Here is a 22,214-nt window from a genome sequence, read left to right on the forward strand (position 1 = left end):
GAGCCGGCCTCCCCAGGTGCTGGCGTCAGGGCTTCCCCGGGTGGGTGCCCACGGGTGCGGGGACACGCGCCACCAGCAAACCCGCGTGTTAGCCCGGCGGAGTGCACGTGTCTGCTCGCCGCCTAGCTGTGCCTGTCCGTGGCTGTCCCTGGCTTGGCTTGCTGGACAGTTGCCATCGAACAGCTCCGAAAGATCTCATGCACCTGCCCACCCGGTGGGCTGCCTTTCGGCCTCGCCGGGGTCTGAAGTTGTTGGGCCCTCGCGCGGGCAGCCCTGTGCCTTACCCATCTTTGGTTGGCCGTGAGGTGGAGCCTCCCCGGTCCTTTCTAACTCTGCGCCATGAAGAGTCCAAGGCCTCGGTGCACTGACCCAGGGCGGCTGTATTTTTCTTAATACTTGAGTAAGCGGGTAGTGGACACGGTGTTGTATGCACTGTGGCAGCTGAGAGATGGAGGAGTCCCTGCAGGTTTGAATCGCCACTTTCTGTTTAAAGGTCCTCGTAGGGTTTTCTCCCTCCCCTCTTCCCTGGGCTGAGCTGAACTGGAGTGGGGGAGGGGCTAAAGGCCCCGCAGCCCCCAGGAGGTGCCATCTGCTCCTGGCTCAGGGGTTAAGTGGGGTGCTTGTTGCTGATCCTGACCCCGCTGGTCTGACTGGTGCCCTCTTGACACTCTAGTGCTAGTGGTCCGCTGAGACTGCAGCCTCGTCCTCCCCTACTGTCCCAAGGGTTTGCTCTGTGCTCCTCAACCAGCCTTAAGCCCCAGGTAGGAAGAGTGATGTCTAAGTGACTCCTTAGCCCGTCTTGGGACCCACAGAACTTGCCAATTCTTCAGAGCACACAGGGATGGTCCTCAAACTCCTGCGGCTGGGCCATCTTGAGGGTACCCCTCTGTGTGGGCACCTCTCTGCATGGTCTGCCATCCCGGGTCACATGCCAGGAGCCCAGCCCAGTGCCCAGAGCTCTCAGGGCCCAACAGGGCAGGGTTTCTGCTTCTCCCCAGCTCACCTTCAGCCCGGGGACAGGCGTGGGCAAATGCCCCAGCCCCTCAGGATCTGTGCCTGCTCTGCACCTGCGCCAGCTTGGAGCCCCTCCCCTGTGGGCGGGGTGTGGCTTCGCGGGGCAGGGAAGGGAAGCACAGCCGGGTCGCGTGTGCTCTCGGATCTTGCTGTAGCTCATGTGCCTTGACCTCGGAATTTGAGAATACGTGTGAGTTGTCTGGCTTCTACAGGACAGGGGACCCACAGCCCAAATCCGTGCTGGTCATGGGGGTTCAGGGGAGGAGCAGAAACACACACAACCCATAACTCCTGGCATAGACATTTTATTGATTATGGTAGCAATTGGCCTTTGTCATATCGGATGCAAACTGTCAGTCCCGAGGGCCTGCAGGCACCCGGCTGGGGGACGTGGGAGGGGTTGCATGTTCAAAGCCCCCTCCAGGCAGCAGCTGTGCAGCCACTGCAGGAAAGGGAAAGACTCAGCCTGCAAGGGCAGGGCATTGAGCCCGTCAGCAGCTGGACCCCTGGCCCAAGGAGAGGCCACAGCAGGCCGGGCGGGGGCAGGCAGGGCGGCAGAGGAGGGACACAGAGGAGGCCGGGCGGGGACAGGCAGGGCGGCAGAGGAGGGACACAGAGGAGGCCGGGCGGGGACAGGCAGGGCGGCAGAGGAGGGACACAGAGGAGGCAGGGCGGGGGCAGGCAGGGCGGCAGAGGAGGGACACAGAGGAGGCAGGGCGGGGGCAGGCAGGGCGGCAGAGGAGGGACACGCAGGAGGCCGGGCGGCAGCAGCTGGGCTGGCAGGAGGAGGCGGGGGCACAGCAGGCAGGTCTGCACACGGGACGGCAGAGGAGGGACACGCAGGAGGACGGTCTGCAGCAGGATGGCTGGCAGGGGGAGGGGGTGCAGCAAGTCGGCTGGCAGCTAGACTGCTGGCAGCACGAAGAGGAGGCCCCAGAGCACACAGGCTCACAGCACACAGGCTCACAGCACACAGGCTCACAGCACACAGGCTCACAGCACACAGGCTTGCAGCACACAGGCACACAGCAGGACTGCTGGCAGGGGGAGGGGGTGCAGCAAGCCGGCTGGCAGCTAGACTGCTGGCAGCATGAAGAGGAGGCCTCAGAGCACACAGGCTCACAGCACACAGGCTCACAGCACACGGGCACGCAGCAGGACTGCTGGCATGGGTTGGGGGTGCAGCAAGCCGGCTGGCAGCTAGACTGCTGGCAGCAGGAAGAGGAGGCCTCAGAGCACACGGGCACACAGCACACGGGCTTGCAGCACACGGGCTTGCAGCACACGGGTACGCAGCAGGACTGCTGGCAGGAGGAGGAGGTGCAGCAAGCCGGCTGGCAGCTAGACTGCTGGCAGGGGGAGGGCGTGCAGGTGCTGGTGCAGACTGGTCGGCAGGGGCTGGACACATAGCTCACTGGGCTGCACACCAGGGTCAGGCAGGGGGCCGGGGCGCAGCAGCTGGGGGCGCAGCAGGGGGGCTCGCAGCAGCTCTCTGGGCAGTCGTCCCCCTGCCAGGAGTCGGGGCAGGCGGCGCAGGAACCGGGCAGGCAGACCCGGCTGCCGTAGCTCAGGTCGCTGGAGCAGACGGACACGGCGGACGCGGCCATGCTGGGGCTGAGCTGGGCAGGGTGTGGGTGTGAGTGGGTGAGTGAGTGAGTGTGTGAGTGAGTGAGGAGTGAGTGTGTGAGTGAGTGAGTGAGTGAGTGTGTGAGTGAGTGCTCAGCACTGCGGGCTTTTATACCCCTCCCGGCTGGTTGTCGGACAGGAGGCCCCACAAGCCTCCCCTTCCCTGTTGGTGTTTGGCTGGTGGCTGGAGAGCCCTCATTAGTGCTGGTTTATCATCCGCCATTATCTTTTTGCTCATAAACTTGTGTGTATGTTGCAGGACGCTGTTTCCTCTTCTGTTACTATTTTGGCTCTAGAAAAGTTGTAGAAAATATTAGAGGCGAGCGTCTGTTGAGTTGAGGTTTTAGAGGTGAACACTTTTCCAAAGAGAAGAATTCTGGGTCCATCTATGCTATGTGTGAAGTGATTAAATATTTTTTTATTACTTTAACTGTTTTAAAATATCAATATGAAGAAAAATGTGCACATCTGATAAAGTACAGCTGGCCAGTGGAGCTGAATGTCCTCCCTCAAACACCTGTGCCTTGCTGCGGACAGCGCCGGGAGGGAGGGTCGATGTTGGGTGTCCGGCGCTTTCTCTTTTCACCTCTTCGGTTCTTCGTGATGCACTCGGGGTCCTCTCTGTTGTGTCTGAAGCTGTCCCCCGATCTTTTCCATTTTCATCTGCCAGGGAGAAAGGTCAGCACTTGTCATATTCAGTGACTTCGAGGCATTCATTTTCGTATTCCTCGTGCTTCGACGCCCTCACACTGGGGGGATAGTTTGGCTGGGTATAGAATTCTCATTTTAAATAATCATTTTCCCAAAACAGTGAACACAAACCTCCACTTTTCAGTCGTGTCCAGTGTTGCTGATGAGAGTTTGATGCTGGTCGTTTATTATTTTTTATAGTTTCTCTCTTTTTAAATTTTTATTTAACTCTCCTGGAGCCTTTTGTTTTTATTTTTATTCTTGTTCTAAAATGTCATGGTTTTGTTTCCATGCTTGTGTGTTATTTTGCTTTCTGGGGTTGGAACTCGTTGAGCCCTTAGGTGTCAAGACCTCTTTCAGGAAGTGTTTGTGCGTTCTTTTAAAAATAGTTTCATCTTTCCTGGTCCTTCCTTTTGTGACTTTTGATTTTGTCTTGTGATGCGAGTGGAAGATGTTTTGAGCTCACTCTGAGGATGTTATTTTGAGTGTTTAAGAGTTTTCTGGCTGGGCATGGTGGCACCTGTAGTCCCAGCCACTCGGGAGGCCGAGGCAGGAGAATCACTTGCCCAGGAGCTGGAGGCTGCAGCGAGCTGTGATGACGCCACTGCACTCCAGCCGGGTGACAGAGTGAGACCCTGTGTCACACACGCACACAGCTTTCCACTGGTTTTATTGCACAGGAGCTGAAGTCTGCTCATCGGTGGCAGCTCGTTCGATTTTCTGCGTGGAAGACTGAGTTATTTCGTGCGCTGGGGCCCAGCTCCGACTCCCACATCAGTGTCTTTCCACCTGCCTCTGTCTTCTGCTCACATGTAAAGGGCCCGGCCGAGCCTCCCTTCCTTGTTTTTACACCGTTTTGGATTCCCTGATACTCTTTCAGTACCCTTTCCATGAGTGTGACAGGGGTCGTGCGAGAGCCACTGCTTTATCCCCTTTCCAGAACTGAGGAGCTCAGTGTCACTTTAAGGAGGGACAGGGACAGGGACACCAGCAGGTCGATGCCACATCCTGCCAGCTGGTGCTCTCAGGTGTGCACAGGCCACGTGTGGCCTCTTGCCAGGCAGCCGCAGCATCGGAGCCCGTTTTGACAGATGCAAAAGTGCTAAGAGAAGTGAGTAACCTTCAGAAGAGGACAGTGGGTCAGTGTGAACCCGAGGACCCAGAATTCAGGGTCCCGCAGGGTCCCCGTCCGACCTGCCCCGGGACTCACTTTTCCCACTGCCACCCCCGGATCCTCCTTCACGGGATGGGCACCACGGTCCCTCGCCTCTGTGTGTCCGTCTATGGTCCACACTGATTGTGCAGCTCCGGGCCCCCTGGCCCTGGACTAGCCGCCGCTTCCGAGGCGTCCCTCCGTGGGCCCCGCTGCACCCACAGCTCTTCAGGGTCTGCACGTGGGCTGCGCTGAGTGTTCTCCCCACACAGGAAAGGTGGCCACGTGAGGCGAGGACCATGCTGATTCCTTGGCTGTGTAATGGTCACACAGGTACCCGTGCACCAAACATCACGTTGTCCGCCTTAAATCCGTATAATGTTTATGTGTCAGGTACACCTCAGTGACACAGGGGACAGAGGTGACGCAGCACCGTGGTGGGTGTCTCAGAGTGCAGGTCAGAAATGACATCTCTGACGACTAACAATGGAAGCAGAAAAGCCGTCAGAGTTCTCAGTGGATCAACTCACTCTTTGCCTAGAAGCCCACGGCAACATTCATGGAACACTAGAGTGGAAAGAAAGTGCGCTGAGATCACGACTGTGCTACGGCCGGGAAACCGCACCTTCGCGACAAGTGACAGGAGGTGCCTCCGTCACCTCCAGAAACGAGCCCAGGGTCTGCGGCGACCCCGTGTCGTCCCCACGCCACGGCATGAAGGAGTAAAACAAAAAGCAGTCTTCATTTAGGAGAGGGAGGAATAAAACGTGCGTCACTCGCGGAGGACACGCCGTCTGCCACCGCCCGGCACCCCCACCTGCCCACCCGGGCAGTGAGTCACCTCACTTCCACTCTCGCCGGAATGCCCAGAGAGGTTTTGCTTGTTTTTACAAATTATTTGATCATTTGATCCTCCACGGACCGCCCTGCCGGCCCCGACAGCAAGCTCCGTGATGCGAAAGACCCCGGGCTCGGATCAGGGCAACCGCAGTCAGCCGTCACCAGCGCACCTCAGGTTTCCGGAGCTTGCTCGTCCTGCGCGGGTGGGACTTTGTGTCCTTTCGTCAACAGCTCCCCATCCCCCGCCCCCGCCAGCCCCTCGAACTACCCTCCTGCTCTGCCTTTATGAGCGACGTCTGCAAATGCCACGTGTGAGTCACACGGGACTTGCCTTTCCGTGGCTGGTTTGTTCCCCGAGCCTGGAGTCCCCCCGTTCGTCCACGTTGTGGCAAATGACAGGTTTCACTCTTCGTTAAGGCTGCAAGCTGTTCCGTGCTGTACACACCACACCGACTCCGTCCCGCCGTCCGTTAGACCCTCGGGTTGACCCCAGACCCGGGCCGTTGTGACCAGCCCTGCGGGGAACACGGGAGTGCCACGTCTCCACGGAGTCTGAGTTCATTCCCTTTGCATAAATGCCCCGAAGTGGGGCGCCCGACCACACGCTCGTTCTGTTTTTAATTTTGAGGAACTTTTGTGCTGTTTTCCACATGGCCGTACATAATGGCTTATTTTCCTTTTAAGTGTAGTTCCATGTTACATTTGCGAACGTTTTATTTAGAATCCTTACTTTATATTTTTAAATGAGATTGATCTACAGCCAGTCTCTGTCTCCTACACACACGCGCACACACACACACTCTCTGTGTTGCTGGTCTGGGCAGCAGGGCTTCTGGCCTGTTCTAATGATGGGAGCACCCAGGAAAGGCCTTTCCGTCAGAGGCGGGAGGCGCACACCTGCGAGAGCACCTGCGTCTGTGCCCTTGGAAGACTCGGACCTTTCAACACCTTTTCAATATTTTCTTGGATGTCACTGTATGAAATTTTTCATTCTGTGAGTGTGGGTAATTTACATGGTTTAGAATATGGCACATCTCATTTATATTTTCAAAGTTTAGGAGAAATACACCCGTATTACTTTCTTGTTACTTAGAAACAAAAATCTCTACATCTGTGAGCATATTTCTTTTTCCATTTTAATGTGTTTATTTTCATTGCATTTGCCAGAGCTTTAAACACTTTAGTGATACTTTTAAAAAGTCTTTGTTTCATATTTCATTAGTTTTAACTTTAAATCTTTTAATATTCGTTTCTCCTACCCTTTTAAATTTATTTTTGACATATTTCTGCAGCTCACCGAGTTGAATGCCTACACTAGACTTTCCATCCCACACTTTTGCAGCCGAGTCTGTTAGCAGCACTTCTCTGTATCCTCTCCCTGGCCGCTTTAGGTGTGGGCTGTTTGCAGTGTTACTCATGTCTAAATAGTCTAAGATGCCCATTTTAATTTTCACTACAAAACAAAAGCAGAGAAACGGCTCTCGGAGTTTGCAAGCCGCGGCAGCTGTTCACGCGGTCCCGCCGGCGGGTCTAGGGCTCCGCCTTCCCGCAGGCCGCGCTGCGCATCCGGGAGCGTCTCCTGCACGTTTGGACGGAGGGGGTCGCGGCTCCTTTGGTGGGAGATCGCCGAGTAGCAGTGTCGGGAGGGCTCGTGGGCAGCAGGCGTTCCAGATTCCTGTTGCTGGAACAGCCCTGGGGCTGCTTTGCGTGACTGATTCTCCCCGTGGTGACGTTTTCTCCTGCAGGGACCTCGCGCCGTTTTCTCCCTGTAGGTCCTGCGTTTGCCAGGCCCCAGCGGGCTCCGGGCCCTTCCTCCGCAGGTCCTCGTCTCAGTCCGCTCTGCGGGTCGGTCGCTGGCTGCCCAGGGCACTTCCTCAGCAGCTCCGGGCTCTCGCAGTCTGTCGCGTGCTGCCTGCCACGTGTCGGCCAGGCCTTCGGTTTCCAGGGACTCTGGGTGATTCCCTTTCCTCCTCCTCCTCTTGTAAAATCAGCGTCCTGTTCTTACTTTGCAAAGTGGCGGCCTCCGCGTTTCTTCGGCGTCTGCACTGTTGTCTGCTCAGGGTTTGCTTCTCTTTCACGCTCACGATGTCCTTGTTGGAAGACCCTCGCTTGCCGTCCCTGTGTGTCAGTGGCCGTCTGGACCGTGCTGTGCTCACCGACAAAACATCTGGGCTGCAGGAAACTCGTTCTGCGTGTGCAGCTGACGGCAGGGGCCCTGAGGCTTGTCCCGGGTGGGGACCTTTCCACGGTGGAAGCCACACTAATGTAGCTATAATCACACAAGGCCACATTCAATAAACTTCAGTTAGATATACTTAAAAATGAACATTATTTTGTAAAAATCTAACTACCATGTACTTAATAATTTCAAAAAATGAAAACCATTTGTTAATTTTAAAGTTATCTAACCTTTTAATGACTCCGTTGTGTCCACTGTTTGTTGGAAAACATTTGAATATGTGGCTGCAGCGTGGAGGTCACAGGTTCAGTGACCCTCTAGATGGGCACCAGTCACTTGGGACCTTAAGGGCGTCTTGATTGGGTCAGGCAGGAGAATGTAGATTCGCAGCAATAAGTGGTGAAAAGCAAGAACGCATTTTTTGGGCATGTTGCCAAAGGCATGGGTGTTCTAATGCATTTTTCCATATTTCAATTGGATCTTTCTCAGCCTCAACTATGACTTTAAAATGTCATCTACTGAGAGCTCAATCAATCCCACCTGTAGTTCTTTAGGTGCCTTGGTGAGATCAACTAGGTGGGGCTGAAATGCTAATTTGAGTGCGATGCCATGATTCTCAACATCAGTGAAACTTTCATTGTGTTCTCCCATGAATAATAGTCTATAACAGCTGCGTATTCTTCCAATGATTCACGTATATCATCCTGCTCATCAATGATCTTTGCTAACTGGGGAAAATGTTCATCTGAAATTTCCTTTTGAAGAGGTGTTTTTAAAAAAAGGTAGCATTTTTTTGAAATGCTTGGATTTTTTGCCACATATCATCTATAGACTTAGTTTTACATTACAAAGAAATATTCAAGTCATTTTGATTTTACCTGATGTCACACAGAAATGCTGCATTCCTCTAGAAATCTTTCAATAATACACATTGCTGAATCTTTTCTCCATTAAATTTCACTATCTGTTCTCACAGAGAGAAAAATCTTGGCTAACACCTGTCCCCGCAATAGCCAACGCACTTTAGAATGATAAGGCAAATCCACACTGATTTGCCTCATGGTTCAACTTTAGCATGTTACAAAGCTAATGATGTGGTGTTGCATTTGCATGAATATAGTTAACAATACTTACAACTTGTTGCAAAGTGTCACTTACAACAGTAGCTTTAGAACAGAGATTTTGCTGATGCAAGATACAATGAAAAAAAATGAGAGCATCTGGATCTGTTAATACATTTTTTTTTTTATCTGTGCAATAAACCCTTCATGTTTTCCTGTCAGGGAAGGTGCACCGTCTGTGCAGACACTCACTAATTTACCAAATTCAGTCCAACTTCATGACGTTTATCTTGAAAATTGTTGAAGATATCTATTGCCCATGTTCTGTTTACAAGAGTGCCCAAAGCAAGTAACTCTTCCTAGCAAAGAAAATCTTCTGTTATGGCCCAGATGAAGTACACAACCCACGCCGGCTCAGTAGCTTCAGTTGATTCATCCAAAGCGATTGAAAGAAACTAGAAATCAGTAACAGAAGGAAAATGGGAAAATTCGCTATGTGGAGATTAAACATGCACTTGAACAGCCAGTGGGTCAAAGAAGTAACCAAAAGGACGGTGAGAAAACACCATGTGTGAAAATACCGCAAACCAGGGCTCGTGGCATCTGGCACAAACAGTGTGCAGAGGAGCCTGGTGCTGTGCATTCGCATGGCAAAAACACGAAAGCTCCCAAGTCACTAACCCACCTTTACACTTGCTGTGGTTTGGGTGTGCTTCGTCTCCTGCTGAAGTTTGGTCTCAGTGTTGGAGGTGGGGCTGGGGGCAGGTGTTTGGGTCGTGAGTGCGGATTCCTCCGGATGGTGCCATCCTCAGGGCAGCAGGTGAGCTCCCCCTTAGTTCCCACCAGAGCTGGTGTGGACGAGCCTGGCACCCCCCCGTCTTGCTCTCACTTCTCTCCTGCCATGCGGTCTCTGCACCCACCAGCTCCTCCTCACCCCGCATTGTGAGAGGATGCCCCTGGGACCCTGGCCAGCAGCAGACGCAGGTGCCAGGCTCTTGTGCAGCCAGCAGAGCTGTGCGCCCAGCGAACTGCTCTGTAAATTACCCAGCAGCAAACACTCCTTTACTGCAGGGAGTAATTGCACAGACAGACCGAGACGCTCCTTAAGGAGCTAGAGAAGAGAAGCGTGAACTAAACTCAAAGCTGGCAGAAGGAAGGAGATGAAGATTAGATACTGGAATAAAAGGAGGAAATGAAGAAATTGAAAATAGAAAAATAGAGAAAATCAATGAAACCAAAAGTTAGGGTTTTTTTTAATTTCAGCATACTATGGGGGTACAAAAGTTTAGGTTACGTATATTGCCCTTGCCCCCCCGCCCCCCGCCGAGTCAGAGCTTCAAGTGTGTCCATCCCCTAGATGGTGCGCATCGCACTCATCATGTATGTGTACACCACAAGAGTTAGTTTTTTGAAGAGAGCAGTAAAATCGACAAAGCTTCAGCTTGGCTGACTGGGGAAAAAAGAGCAGCTACAATTACTGACATCAGAAATTGAGTGGGAGTGTCCCCCCTGGCCCCACGTCACCACGGAAGACGGCAGGACGGTGCTATGGAGAACGTGCACCAGCGAGGTGGACCACTGGGCGTGCGGGACGAGCCCCGCAGCACGCTGCCTGCCAGCACCTTCCTGGCGTCCGCATTTCCTCGCAGGGCTTCGAGGTGCTGCCTGGCGCCCTGTGTTCCATCCTGAGCTAGCGTGTCTCGCAGGGCAGGGCTGCAAGCGATGATCTCCGTCAGCGTTTGTTTATCGGGAAGTGTCTTAGTTTTCCCTTCAGTTTTGAAGGGTGGTTTCACTAGACACAGACGTGGGTGGGCAAGATTTTCCCTCTGCGCGTTGAGCGGCTCGTCCGCTGCCTCTGACTTCCGGCTCCGGAGGAGAAACCCGCTGTCACTGTTCCTCCCGCGGCTGTCCAGACTCGCTTTCTGGGCTTTCAGGGATCCCACTGTGTCTCTCTGTGTGGATCTTTTTGAGTTTATTCCACTTGGAGTTTATTGAACTTCTTGGATATGTTTCATCATATTTGGAGAGGTTTTAGCCATTATTTTCTTCAAATATTGAAAAAATTTATTGTATTAAAATGCACATAACATAAAATTTACCATCCCATTTTTAAGTGTGCAGTTCGGTGGGACTAAACACACTCACAGTGTGCAACGGTCACCACCATCATCTCCACGACGCTGAAACTCCGTCCCCACTGAACACCCATTCCCTCACTTCCTCCCCCTTCCCTGGCAACCAGCATTCTACTTTGGTCTGTAACATTTTTCTTCAAACATTTTTTGTGCTCCTTCCTCTCTCTCCTCTCTTTCTGGGACTCCTGTTAGGCGTGTGTTGCTATGCTTGCTGGTGTCCTACGGGTCAGCTAAACTCTGTCATTTTTTTCTTTGTTCTTTTTGTTTTCCTGCCTTTCAGACTGGGAGATTTCAGTGGACCTGCCTTTCTGTTCTCTAATTTTCCTTACACCGGCTCAAACTGGCTATTGAACCCCTCAGTGATCTTTTTCATATCAGTTATTATACTTTTCAACTCCATAACTTCTATTTGGTCTCTTTTTATAATTTCTCTCTCTTTATGATATTCTCTATTTGTTGAGAGATTGTTCTCCTGGTTTCTCTTAGTTCTTTGTCCATGGTTTTCTTTAGCTCTCTGAGTATATGTAGGAGTTAATTGAAATGCTCTGTCTAGTAAACTCAACCCTGTGCTTCTTCAAGGACATTAACTGTTTTCTTCCCCTGTGAACGGGCCATGTTTTCCTGCTTCTTTGCATGCCACGTGATTTGTATTCAAAACTGGACATTATCCATATTGTAATGTGATAATTCTCAATGTCAGATTCTCTCCCCTCCTTATAATTTGTTATTGCTGATTGTCCCTTGGTCCCTGAGACTGAGAAGCGCGGGAGGCATCGCTGCCCAGGTCACGGGGTGCAGGGAGGGTGTGGAGGAGGAGAGGAGGGACAGTGTGGCCCTGGCCTCCTCCCTGTCTCCCTTGCAGGGAGCTAAGACATCCCAGGAGGCCTCCCTCCTGCCCTCTGGTCTGCACACCTTCTCACGCTGTCCTGAGTGTCCTCCCCTGTCACCATGGTGACCTTCCCTTCCCTGCCTGCTGCCACCACACTCCCTACCCCCGCCCAGAAGGCAGGAGCTTTGGAGGCCTCGTCTCAGTTCTCTCTCTGTGTCCCAGTGGCGCCCATGCGAGAGCAGAGGCGTCCCCAAGCGTCCATGAGTGCAGGAGCCCAGGACGCCCAAACCATCCCAAGCGGAACTCCTGGGCGCTGGGCCAGCTGATGCCGCGTCTCCCCCAGTCTCCCACGTCCCAGCACAGCTGCGCCCCCTCCCGCCCGGTGAGCCTCAGTCAGCACAGAGGTCAGTGTGGGTGGCACGGGTTTTATTGGAGCTCAGAGGCCAAGAGCGACTGTTTCGGGTGGAAGACCAAGGTCAGGCAGGGCCCGGCCCTGAGTGAGGAGGGACTTGGCCTGACGAGAAAGTATGGCCTGGAGCTGCCTGGCTCCCTTGGGCCGAGGGCAGGAGGGGAGGAGTGAGCCTCTCAGGCCGGACCAGGCTGGGCTGCTGTGGGTGGGGCTGCTCTTCTCCGCAGTGGAGCTGCCTGTGCAGGGGCTGGAGGCCAGGAGTGGCAGGGAGGGGGAACCTGAGCCCGCTGGCCCTGGGGACGTGCCCGTCAGCAGCTGGACCCCTGGCCGAAGGAGAGGCCACAGCAGGCTGGGCGGGGGCAGGCTGGGCGGCAGAGGAGGGACACGCAGGAGGCCGGGCGGCAGCAGCTGGGCTGGCAGGAGGAGGCAGGGGCACAGCAGGCAGGTCTGCACACGGGACGGCAGAGGAGGGACACGCAGGAGGAGGGTCTGCAGCAGGACGGCTGGCAGGGGGAGGAGGTGCAGCAAGCTGGCTGGCAGCTAGACTGCTGGCAGCATGAAGAGGAGGCCTCAGAGCACACGGGCACACAGCACACGGGCTTGCAGCACACGGGCACACAGCAGGACGGCTGGCAGGGGGAGGGGGTGCAGCAAGCCGGCTGGCAGCTAGACTGCTGGCAGGGGGAGGAGGTGCAGCAAGCCGGCTGGCAGCTAAACTGCTGGCAGCATGAAGAGGAGGCCTCACAGCACACAGACTTGTAGCATACGGGCTTGCAGCACACGGGCACGCAGCAGGACGGCTGGCAGGGGGAGGGGGTGCAGCAAGCCGGCTGGCAGCTAGACTGCTGGCAGGGGGAGGAGGTGTAGCAAGCCGGCTGGCAGCCAGACTGCTGGCAGCATGAAGAGGAGGCCTCAGAGCACATGGGCACACAGCACACAGGCTTGCAGCACACGGGCACACAGCAGGACGGCTGGCAGGGGGAGGGGGTGCAGCAAGCCGGCTGGCAGCTAGACTGCTGGCAGCATGAAGAGGAGGCCTCACAGCACACAGGCTTGCAGCACATGGGCTTGCAGCACACGGGCACGCAGCAGGACGGCTGGCAGGGGGAGGGGGTGCAGCAAGCCGGCTGGCAGCTAGACTGCTGGCAGCATGAAGAGGAGGCCTCAGAGCACACGGGCACACAGCACATGGGCTTGCAGCACACAGGCACACAGCACACAGGCTTGCAGCACACGGGCACGCAGCAGGACTGCTGGCAGGGGGAGGGGGTGCAGCAAGCCGGCTGGCAGCTAGACTGCTGGCAGGGGGAGGGCGTGCAGGTGCTGGTGCAGACTGGTCGGCAGGGGCTGGACACGCAGCTCACTGGGCTGCACACCAGGGTCAGGCAGGGGGCCGGGGCGCAGCAGCTAGGGGCGCAGCAGGGGGGCTCGCAGCAGCTCTCTGGGCAGTCGTCCCCCTGCCAGGAGTCGGGGCAGACGGACATGGTGGGCGCGGCCATGCTGGGGTGGGTGCAGGTGCGCTGGGAGGAGAGTGTGAGTGAGTGTGGGCGAGTGGGTGTGTGAGGTGCTCAGCGCTGCTGGCTTTTATACCCGTCCCGCACACGTGCTGTCCCACCCGGAGGCTCAGCAATGCCGTCCCCTTCCTTGTTGGTGTTTAGAACCTGGAGACGCATCATTAGTGCCATTTCATGTTTAGTTCTGTGAGTCGTTGTTCAACTTGTAAAAGTCCTGCGTGTACTTTTGTGTCTGTTGACGCATCCTCACCTACCTTTGGCCGCAGAACATAGTGTTGAAGAAGACACGTGCATTTCTGCAAATGCAGAGTCTGGGGTCAGCATCAGCGCCGCGAGGTTCATGCATCCTGTTCCCAGCTGGCCTTGGGCTGTCCCCTGGGGAGTCGGCTCGTCTGGGCTGCGGGGCTTCCGGAATGCCAGGCTGCAGTGCCCGGGCCAGAGAGGGAGGAGGGCGGAATGTTTCTGGAAGTGACTCCCAATCCTCTGTGTGGTGCAGGAAGTCCCTCGAAGGCGTCAGTGCAGGTGGCAAACAGGTAGGGGGACAGTGGTGTGGCCCGTTGGGATCGCGGTGGTCCCTGTGGGCCGCACATGCCCTGTCCTCCATCGAGTGCACTTGGGTCCCTGTGCGCCCCCCTCCTGCCTGCATTCGCTTTCACCCCCGTGCTCCTCCCCACGTCCCCTGCAGGAAGCACCCCCAGCAGGCACCAGGTCTGTGGGCTGCGTGACACGAAGGTGGTGGAACGACGTCTTTCAGGGGCTGAAGGACGATCACCGCAGGCCTGGGATCTAGCGCAGGAAGGATATTGCTCCAAGTGAAGGTGAAAACGCACTGCCGGACGGGCAAGGCGGCACCAGCGGAGCCCGCAAAGCAAGCACGGAAGGAGCGTTTCCGGGTGCCCAGAAGACAGAAACGCAGGAGGCCAGGAGGGCCCGAAAGGATGAACAGATGGGCAAATACGAGTGACACTGACTTGCCTGTGCGTTGGCAGCACTGTGACGTGATGACATGTCTATCATGTCTTGTGGGTCTACACTACGAGTAGAGATAAGATTCATGGAAACGTGAGCAATGAAAGGCGAGAGGGGAAATGGAGTTGGATGTTTCTGAGGCCTGTTGGGAAGTCGTGGACGCGTGACGCACGTCAGGCCCGGGCCACCCACGTGCTGCGTCTGGAGGCGGCACCGGAGGAGCAGCAACAACCGTGCAGAAATGGAAATAACAGAAGAGTGAAAATGGATAATAAAAACATTTTATTAATCCAAAGTAGACAGGAAGTGATTTTTAAAAGGAACATAAAACAATTGGGACAAATAAAAATCACATAATCAGATGGTAGGTATAAACCCAGTAATCAGTAATTAAATTAAATGCAAGGTGTCAAGTATTCTAGCTAAAAAAAAGATCATTGGTCTGGATAAAAAGTAGAAAACCTACCTAAAAACTGACAGAGCTAAAAGTAGGAACAGAGAAAAGAACAGTCATGTCGGGGACGTGAATCCACCTCTCTCAATAATCGATGGAAAGAGACAAAAACAGTCTCTGAGCGAGAAAGGCAGTCCTGAGTTTGGAGTGAAACACTGAAGCCATTTAAAAAAAAAGGAATGATAAATCTAATTATATACATTTTAAAGTTGCATGAGATAAAACACCGTAAGCCAACTCAAAAGACCAACAGCGGGTGGGAAGCGCACTTGCCGCGTGCGTCGCGGAGCAGGGGTCGCGGGCCCAGTGCGCGGAGGGCCCAGTGTGTGCGGGGAGGGCCCGGTGCGCGGGGAGGGCCCGGTGTGTGCGGGGAGGGCCCGGTGCGCGCGGAGGGCCCGGTGTGTGCGGGGAGGGCCCGGTGCGCGCGGAGGGCCCGGTGTGTGCGGGGAGGGCCCGGTGCGCGCGGAGGGCCCGGTGCGCGGGGAGGGCCCGGTGCGCGTGGAGGGCCCAGTGTGTGCGGGGAGGGCCCGGTGCGCGGGGAGGGCCCGGTGTGTGCGGGGAGGGCCCGGTGCGCGGGGAGGGCCCAGTGTGCGCGGGGAGGGCCCGGTGCGCGGGGAGGGCCCGGTGTGTGCGGGGAGGGCCCGGTGCGCGCGGAGGGCCCGGTGCGCGGGGAGGGCCCGGTGCGCGGGGAGGGCCCAGTGTGTGCGGGGAGGGCCCGGTGCGCGGGGAGGGCCCGGTGTGTGCGGGGAGGGCCCGGTGCGCGCGGAGGGCCCGGTGCGCGGGGAGGGCCCGGTGCGCGGGGAGGGCCCGGTGCGCGGGGAGGGCCCGGTGCGCGCGGGGAGGGCCCGGCGCGCGGGGAGGGCCCGGTGCGCGCGGGGAGGGCCCGGTGCGCGGGGAGGGCCCGGTGCGCGGGGAGGGCCCAGTGCGCGGGGAGGGCCCAGTGCGCGCGGAGCTCCCTCCGCGACCGAGGCCATGGCAGCGGAAAAGGAGCGCGGGCTGCGGAGACGATGGAAAGAAAACACACGGGTCTTAACAACGCGAGTGTGCTCAGTCAAAACGAGAGAAGAAGCAAATTTAATGAGCGTGTGACCTCATTTCTCACACGTCCCATGGGACGGCTGGAAGCGCTGATGCGGGGACGGGGCGGGCCGGTGTGGCGCCACGCGGCTCCGGCGGGCAGTTCGCGGCTGGGGCTCGACGCGCCTCACCCGCGCCTTCCGGCCCGCATGGCCAGGCGCCTGCCCGTCGCACTCCTGGGCGGGCGTCACAGCAGTGGGGTGGTCCGGCTCGCGGTGGTCCGGCCCTGCCTCCTGGTGCCGAACACTGGGGGTCCACACCCCTCCAGTGCAGGCCAGGCCTGTGACATGCGTGTACCCACCAAGTGTGTAGCAAAGGTGACAGGCGTGTGTGCTCACAGTGCCTAGGACTGTGATGCCCGTGTTGGGCACGTGTGTCCTCCCCGCTGGCCGTGAGGTGCTGGGGGAAGCCGGTGGCCTCTCGCTGGCAGCCAATGAGAACCGGGGCCCAGCCCCACGGCCCGCGAGGAACCGGCTGCTGGCGACCCCAGCTGCTGGGGACCACCGCACCCACGTGGACATGGCCCCTCCCCAGTCCAACCTCAGAGGAGACACTGGGACACAGCCCTGCTGAGAACCCAGCACGGGTGACAGATGTGTGTGATCTGAAGCCACCCTGCGTACGGGAATTTGTGACACAGCGGTAGAAAATGAACACACAGACTGACGCGGAATTCTGTGCAGCTTTAGACAAGGAACTCATAGGAAAGCAACTCCATTTTGCATTAAGTTTTTAAAAAGTGGGGAGCGTATGATACAATTTGTGTTTTTAAAATTTCTGCACCTACATAGAAGGCGGACAGACGGAGGGACAGGCAGACACGGCCAACACTCATCGATCCTGGATTCCCTGCTTGCGAGTTTTTACCCTAGCGTGTATCTGCAGCCTCTAGGTCGACACGCGTGGTGCTTTTGTGGCCACTGTGGCCACTCACAGAGCAGGGCACATTCGAGCCTCCGATGTGCAGTCCCCGCGGGGGTCCCCTGTCCCTGCTGCTGACGTGTGCCCGCTCGCGCAGGGAGCAGGAGCCTCTGCGGGGCTCTAGGGCCACTCTCCCCCATCGCGCCTGCGGTCCCGCTGCTCCAAATGCCCCAGCACACGGCTGTCCCAGCGTGAGGGGCCGCAACGTGTCTCACGCAGAAAACACGCGTGTTGGGCGTGCATCACGCAGGCTGAGTCCCGGTAATGGGATGGGTGTGCGTGTCCACGTGGAAGGGGGACAAGGACGGGGGAGAGAGCGCGAGCGCGAGGGTGACCGGGCAGAGCAGCTGCCCCGAGAGAGACGGGAGCGGTGCTGGGAGGGGCCCAGAGAGACCCTGTCTTCACGGGGCGTCTCGCGCCTTCCCTGCTGGGCTCTGCGGACCTGTGCTAGTTACCGTTAAGGCAGTGACACGTTGCGGCACCGAGTGCCGTGCTTAGGAGACGGGGCTGGGGACCACGGACGGGCTGGCCAGGGCTGCTGGCTGCCTGGAGGAGCAGGGCACACGGGGGGCTTGGGGACAAGGGCTGGTGGCTGTCCTTGGTGAAGCAGAGACACCCTGTGGGTTCACGGCCCAGGAGGCTGCCGTCGTGCCTGAGCGGGCAGGGGCCGAGCCCTCATCCTTGTCCTACAATGCCCAGTCCTGTCACCTCCCAGCCAAGGGCAAGGCGAGCAGCAGACACAGCGCAGGGGGCGCAGAGGCCGTGGGCTGAGCCGTCGTCCAGAGCTCGGGCCAAGGGCTCTGGGTCCAGTCACAGCCCCTCACAGCCGCATGGCCCTGGGCGGGTCACCGAACACCTCCCAATCTGGGCTGTCTGTCACCGGGTGGTGACAGTCCTGCATCCCGGGAAGGGGGCCTCACGGGAGGGGTGTTTGCACCACGGGAAGCTCCTCCTACATGCCAGCTCCCAGCAGGGAGAGCCAGTGTCCTGGGGCTGCCGGGCAAGGGACAGGACAGGTCCCAGCTCACCAGGGACAGCCCAAGGCACGTCCCCCCCACCCGACCCTGTGTCCCCCATGCTCCACAGCCCTGCTGGGAGCACGCCCACAGCACCCCTGCCCCCAGGAGACCACATGGGATGGGCTACAGCCCAGACGTGGCAGGACGTTTATGAGCTGGACAACATCACAGGCAAACAAACACCCTAATGACGGCCTGGCCCCGGCGCTGCCAACAAGGAAGGGGCGGCTGTGGGGCCGGGACAACCAGGGCGGGAGGGGTATAAAGGCTGCCAGCGCCGAGCACCCCACACACTCACTCCTCACTCACACACCCACCCACACCCTGCCCAGCTCAACCCCAGCATGGCTGCGTCCGCCGTGTCCGTCTGCTCCAGCGACCTGAGCTACGGCAGCCGGGTCTGCCTGCCCGGTTCCTGCGCCGCCTGCTCCGACTCCTGGCAGGGGGATGACTGCCCAGAGAGCTGCTGCGAGCCCCCCTGCTGCACCCCCAGCTGCTGCGCCCCGGCCCCCTGCCTGACCCTGGTGTGCAGCCCAGTGAGCTGCGTGTCCAGCCCCTGCCGACCAGTCTGCACCAGCACCTGCACGCCCTCCCCCTGCCAGTCGTCCTGCTGTGTGCCCGTGTGCTGCAAGCCCGTGTGCTGTGTGCCCGTGTGCTCTGAGGACTCCTCTTCATGCTGCCAGCAGTCTAGCTGCCAGCCGGCTTGCTGCACCCCCTCCCCCTGCCAGCAGTCCTGCTGCGTACCCGTGTGCTGCAAGCCTGTGTGCTATGAGCCTGTGTGCTGTGAGCCTGTGTGCTCTGAGGCCTCCTCTTCATGCTGCCAGCAGTCTAGCTGCCAGCCGGCTTGCTGCACCCTCTCCCCCTGCCAGCAGTCCTGCTGTGTGCCCGTGTGCTGCAAGCCCGTGTGCTGCGAGCCCATGTGCTGTGAGCCCGTGTGCTGTGAGCCTGTGTGCTGCAAGCCCGTGTGCTGTGAGCCTGTGTGCTGCAAGCCTGTGTGCTGTGAGCCTGTGTGCTGCGAGCCTGTGTGCTGTGAGCCTGTCTGCTCCGGGGCCTCCTCTTCATGCTGCCAGCAGTCTAGCTGCCAGCCAGCTTGCTGCACCCCCTCCTCCTGCCAGCCCAGTTGCTGCAGACCGTCCTCCTGCATGTCCCTCCTCTGTCGTCCCGTGTGCAGACCTGCCTGCTGTGCCCCCGCCTCCTCCTGCCAGCCCAGCTGCTGCCGCCCGGCCTCCTGCGTGTCCCTCCTCTGCCGCCCTGCCTGCCCCCGCCCGGCCTCCTCTGTGTCCCTCCTCTGCCGCCCCAGCTGCCCCCGCCCGGCCTGCTGTGGCCTCTCCTTGGGCCAGAAGTCCAGCTGCTGAGGGGCACGTCCCTGGGCCAGTGGGCTCAGTCTACCCTTTGCATCTCACACCCACCTTGGTCCAGTCCTGGCCCAGGTTAGGTGGCTGCCCCCACGTCCCCACATCCCCATGTCCCCACGTCCCCACGTCCCCCCTGTGCTGCCCTGACCTCCCTTCCTGCCGCCCGCAGGCTGCCCCACCTGCCCTCTGGCCCCCGTCCTCCCTCCCAGTGTCTCTGCTGAGGGTCACATGGTCTCAACTTGACCCTGTCAGCACCTCTCGGCTGCCAATAAACTCGCTGTGACCCTGATTCTCTTCTCCCGTGATGCTTGTGGGGGTGGGGGCAGGGACTTGAGCAGACAGTGGCCGCCTCCTGCCAGGGACGTTTCTAGGATCGAGTGACTCAACCCGGTAGTCGCAGGGCAGTGTCCTCTCTCCTGTGAGGTCACAGGCGGGACTCCCGGCCTCGCCCAGGGAGGCGCAGTCCCTGCCCGGCCCCTGCCCTGGCTCCCCGAGGCTGGTCACCCCAGAGGCCCCGGCAGGGGGTTCTCCAGGCCCCCTGGACAGTCCCAGCCGCGTCCCACCTGGGCAGCCCCATTCTGCAGAGTCGCCCCGGGGAAGCCAATGCAGGTCCAGGCAGGGTCTGGGCCCGGGTCTCCCTCCCTGGGTGTCCCGCTCACGGGTGCCACCCACGCAGTGGACCCCAGGGCAGGAGAGAGAGGAGCTGCTCCCCACTCACGGGGACAAAGACGTGAGTGGGAGGAAAGACGTTGTCACGCGGGTGGAAACCGGGGCTGCCCGGCGTCCTCCTCTGGGAGCCTGAGGATGGGGGTGGAGGGGACACAGAATCCACCTGCAGGACTGTCAGGCCTGGACGCAGCACAGGGCTGTGGACAGCAGCCGCTCTAGGGTCAGGACGACACTGCAGGGCACAGGTGGACAGGGACCCTGGTGACCACAGGGAGGAGGACGCACTGGGGCCACGGTGGTGGCCAGAGCCGTTTCAGTAAATGGACCACTGTCCCCAACAGGTGAACAGCGGACGATGGCCAGTGCCCCCTCCCCACGCTCCCCCAGCCCAGCACACGGACCAGGAGAGAGTCCCTCACTCACCCTGCGGCCTGTGTCCTTGCCCAGGACCCGGAAAGGGCGCCCCTGCACCCCGTGAGGCCCTAGCCCCCCCAGGCTTCCTCTCCCCCACTGCGGCTGGGTCCCCGGCCCTCCCCACCCCGCCCTGCACCTCCCACACGTGCACAGCCGGCTGTCGGGGCACCAGCGACATGCGCCTTCTTGGTTGTGCGGCTGGAAGAGTTTTGAGAGAGGCCTCCGTTCTGCAGCCTCCACCCAGGCCCAGGGACGCCCCGTTTCTGTCCCCCCCCACGGCGTCTCCCTCCCCCCAACGGCGTCTCCCTCCCCCCACCAGCGTTTCCCTCCCCCTGACAGTGTTTCCCTCCCCCCCACGGCGTCTCCCTCCCCCCAACGGCGTCTCCCTCCCCCCACCAGCGTTTCCCTCCCCCCGACAGTGTTTCCCTCCCCCCCACGGCGTCTCCCTCCCCCCAACGGCGTCTCCCTCCCCCCACCAGCGTTTCCCTCCCCCCGACAGTGTTTCCCTCCCCCCGACGGCGTTTCCCTCCCCCCAACGGCGTCTCCCTCCCCCCACCGGCGTTTCCCTCCCCCCGACAGTGTTTCCCTCCCCCCCATGGCGTCTCCCTCCCCCCCCACGGCGTCTCCCTCCCCCCTGCCCCCCGACAGCCTCCGGGCATCACTGTCCCTCAACCCTGTGAGCCCCAGACAGCCACGGCCGCCTCGCCACCAGATTCAGCTTTTCTGGCGCCTCACAGGACAGGGCCACGCAGCATGTCCTTTGTGTGGCTTCGTTGCGTGTCCCTGCTGTTTGTTCCGGCCGTTCATGGCTGGTGGAGTCCCGTGACCATGTGTGCCCGTTGTCTGGCCGCCTGCGGGCACGCGGGCTGGCTCCGGGTGATCATGAGTAAAGCCACTGCACACACCGCACGCGGGACTGTGCGGGCAAGTGTCTTCCCTGGGGCAGGTCCCGCACGCAGGGTGCTGGGCAGACGCCGAGCGCTAAGCGCGGTGTGACTTGACAGCGAAGCTCCCAGCTGCTTTCCCCGTGGCCGCACTCGCGCCTCGGTGGCCGTCTCCGCCCTGCACGTCCCGCCGGGTGTGGCCGGTCATTGCGTTTCCCCGACGGCCGGTCTCCCACGCAGGCCCCGCGTGTGCCTGCCCCGCGCACGGCCTCTGCGGCGAGGTGGCGGTTGGAACCTCTGCCCGTTTTTCCTAGATCAGGTTGATTCCGGTCTCACCACTGAGTTGTAAACATTCTCTAGAGATTCCAGATGCCAATTTTTGTCACACGTCTCCATCTGTGGCTGGCTTTTGTGTTTTCTTAACAGTGTTTTTTAAATGCCGAATTTTTGATTTTGATTAAGCCCAATTTGCCATTTTTTCTTCAGTGGTCCTCAGAAACCTTCACCTAAACACCAAGTCACGCGAGTTTTCTCCTGTGCCTGCTTCTAGATGTTTTATGGGTTTAACGTTTGTTCCGTTCTATAATCCGCTTCAAGTTAATTTCAAACGTGCTGCCAGTTGCGCCAGCGTCGCTTGTGGAAAGCCTGTCCCGTGTCGTGCCACGGCCTTTGCCGGAGCCCGCTGGCCGGGTCGCCCGGGTCCGCCCGTCCTCCCGCCCCCGCCGTCCCTGGCCGTCCCTGGCCATCCCGCCGCCAACGCGATCTTGAAATCAAGCAGTGTGAGTTCTCAACTTCTGCTTCTCGTTTTTAAAATTGGTTGGCTATTCGGGGTCTTTTACGTTTCCATATAGATTTTAGAACCAGCTCATTGATTTCTACAGAGAAGCCGGCTCGGGTTTTGATTGGGATTATAGTACGTGGGAAGAATTGACATTTAACATAATTGAATCTTTCAGTCCATAAACATAATATGTCTCTCTGGTCGTTTAGGATTTCTTTAAC

At 58.5% G+C, this 22,214-nt stretch overlaps 4 protein-coding genes across 8 annotated transcripts in view; 2 read left to right on the forward strand and 2 right to left on the reverse strand.

Annotated features, from left to right (window-relative positions):
- Positions 1–22,214, forward strand: part of TSPEAR (thrombospondin type laminin G domain and EAR repeats) — a 132,462-nt gene that overhangs the window by 44,207 nt on the left and 66,041 nt on the right. The window lies entirely within an intron of this gene.
- On the reverse strand, positions 1,506–2,621 carry LOC138386049 (keratin-associated protein 10-1-like). Of its 2 annotated transcripts, none has more exons than XM_069472227.1 (2): positions 1,765–2,621; positions 1,506–1,584 (listed from the first exon to the last, which is right to left on the reverse strand). In XM_069472227.1, the coding sequence occupies exons 1-2, from the start codon at positions 2,619–2,621 to the stop codon at positions 1,506–1,508; spliced, it is 936 nt and encodes a 311-aa protein (XP_069328328.1). The 2 variants fall into 2 exon arrangements, with proteins under 2 accessions (XP_069328328.1, XP_069328327.1); XM_069472226.1 differs by having other exon boundaries at positions 1,506–1,617.
- LOC138386050 (keratin-associated protein 10-2-like) lies at positions 12,245–13,435 on the reverse strand. Of its 4 annotated transcripts, none has more exons than XM_069472230.1 (3): positions 12,875–13,435; positions 12,438–12,565; positions 12,245–12,344 (listed from the first exon to the last, which is right to left on the reverse strand). In XM_069472230.1, the coding sequence occupies exons 1-3, from the start codon at positions 13,433–13,435 to the stop codon at positions 12,245–12,247; spliced, it is 789 nt and encodes a 262-aa protein (XP_069328331.1). The 4 variants fall into 4 exon arrangements, with proteins under 4 accessions (XP_069328331.1, XP_069328332.1, XP_069328333.1 ...); XM_069472231.1 differs by lacking the exon at positions 12,438–12,565 and adding an exon at positions 12,717–12,736 and having other exon boundaries at positions 12,245–12,383; positions 12,866–13,435; XM_069472232.1 differs by having other exon boundaries at positions 12,245–12,565; positions 13,118–13,435.
- Positions 18,235–19,245, forward strand: LOC138386051 (keratin-associated protein 10-12-like). The gene has a single exon (XM_069472233.1). The coding sequence runs from the start codon at positions 18,235–18,237 to the stop codon at positions 19,243–19,245; it is 1,011 nt and encodes a 336-aa protein (XP_069328334.1).

This window comes from Eulemur rufifrons, chromosome 7, assembly GCF_041146395.1.
Source record: "Eulemur rufifrons isolate Redbay chromosome 7, OSU_ERuf_1, whole genome shotgun sequence".
NCBI classification, from domain to species: Eukaryota; Metazoa; Chordata; class Mammalia; order Primates; family Lemuridae; genus Eulemur; species Eulemur rufifrons.

Excerpts from the sequence above, each read along its gene's own strand:
- LOC138386049 (XM_069472226.1), bottom strand. The coding sequence starts at position 2,621 with ATGGCCGCGTCCGCCGTGTCCGTCTGCTCCAGCGACCTGAGCTACGGC. Across the intron at positions 1,618-1,764 it reads TGCTGCCGCCCGGCCTCCTG|CTGCCGCCCTGCCTGTCCCC; the intron begins CGTGTCCCTCCT and ends TGTGTCCCTCCT.
- LOC138386050 (XM_069472229.1), bottom strand. The coding sequence starts at position 13,435 with ATGGCCGCGCCCACCATGTCCGTCTGCCCCGACTCCTGGCAGGGGGAC. Across the intron at positions 12,566-12,874 it reads TGCCCGTGTGCTGCAAGCCT|CCGTCCTGCTGTGTGCCCGT; the intron begins GTGTGCTGTGTG and ends TCCCCCTGCCAG.
- LOC138386051 (XM_069472233.1), top strand. The coding sequence starts at position 18,235 with ATGGCTGCGTCCGCCGTGTCCGTCTGCTCCAGCGACCTGAGCTACGGC.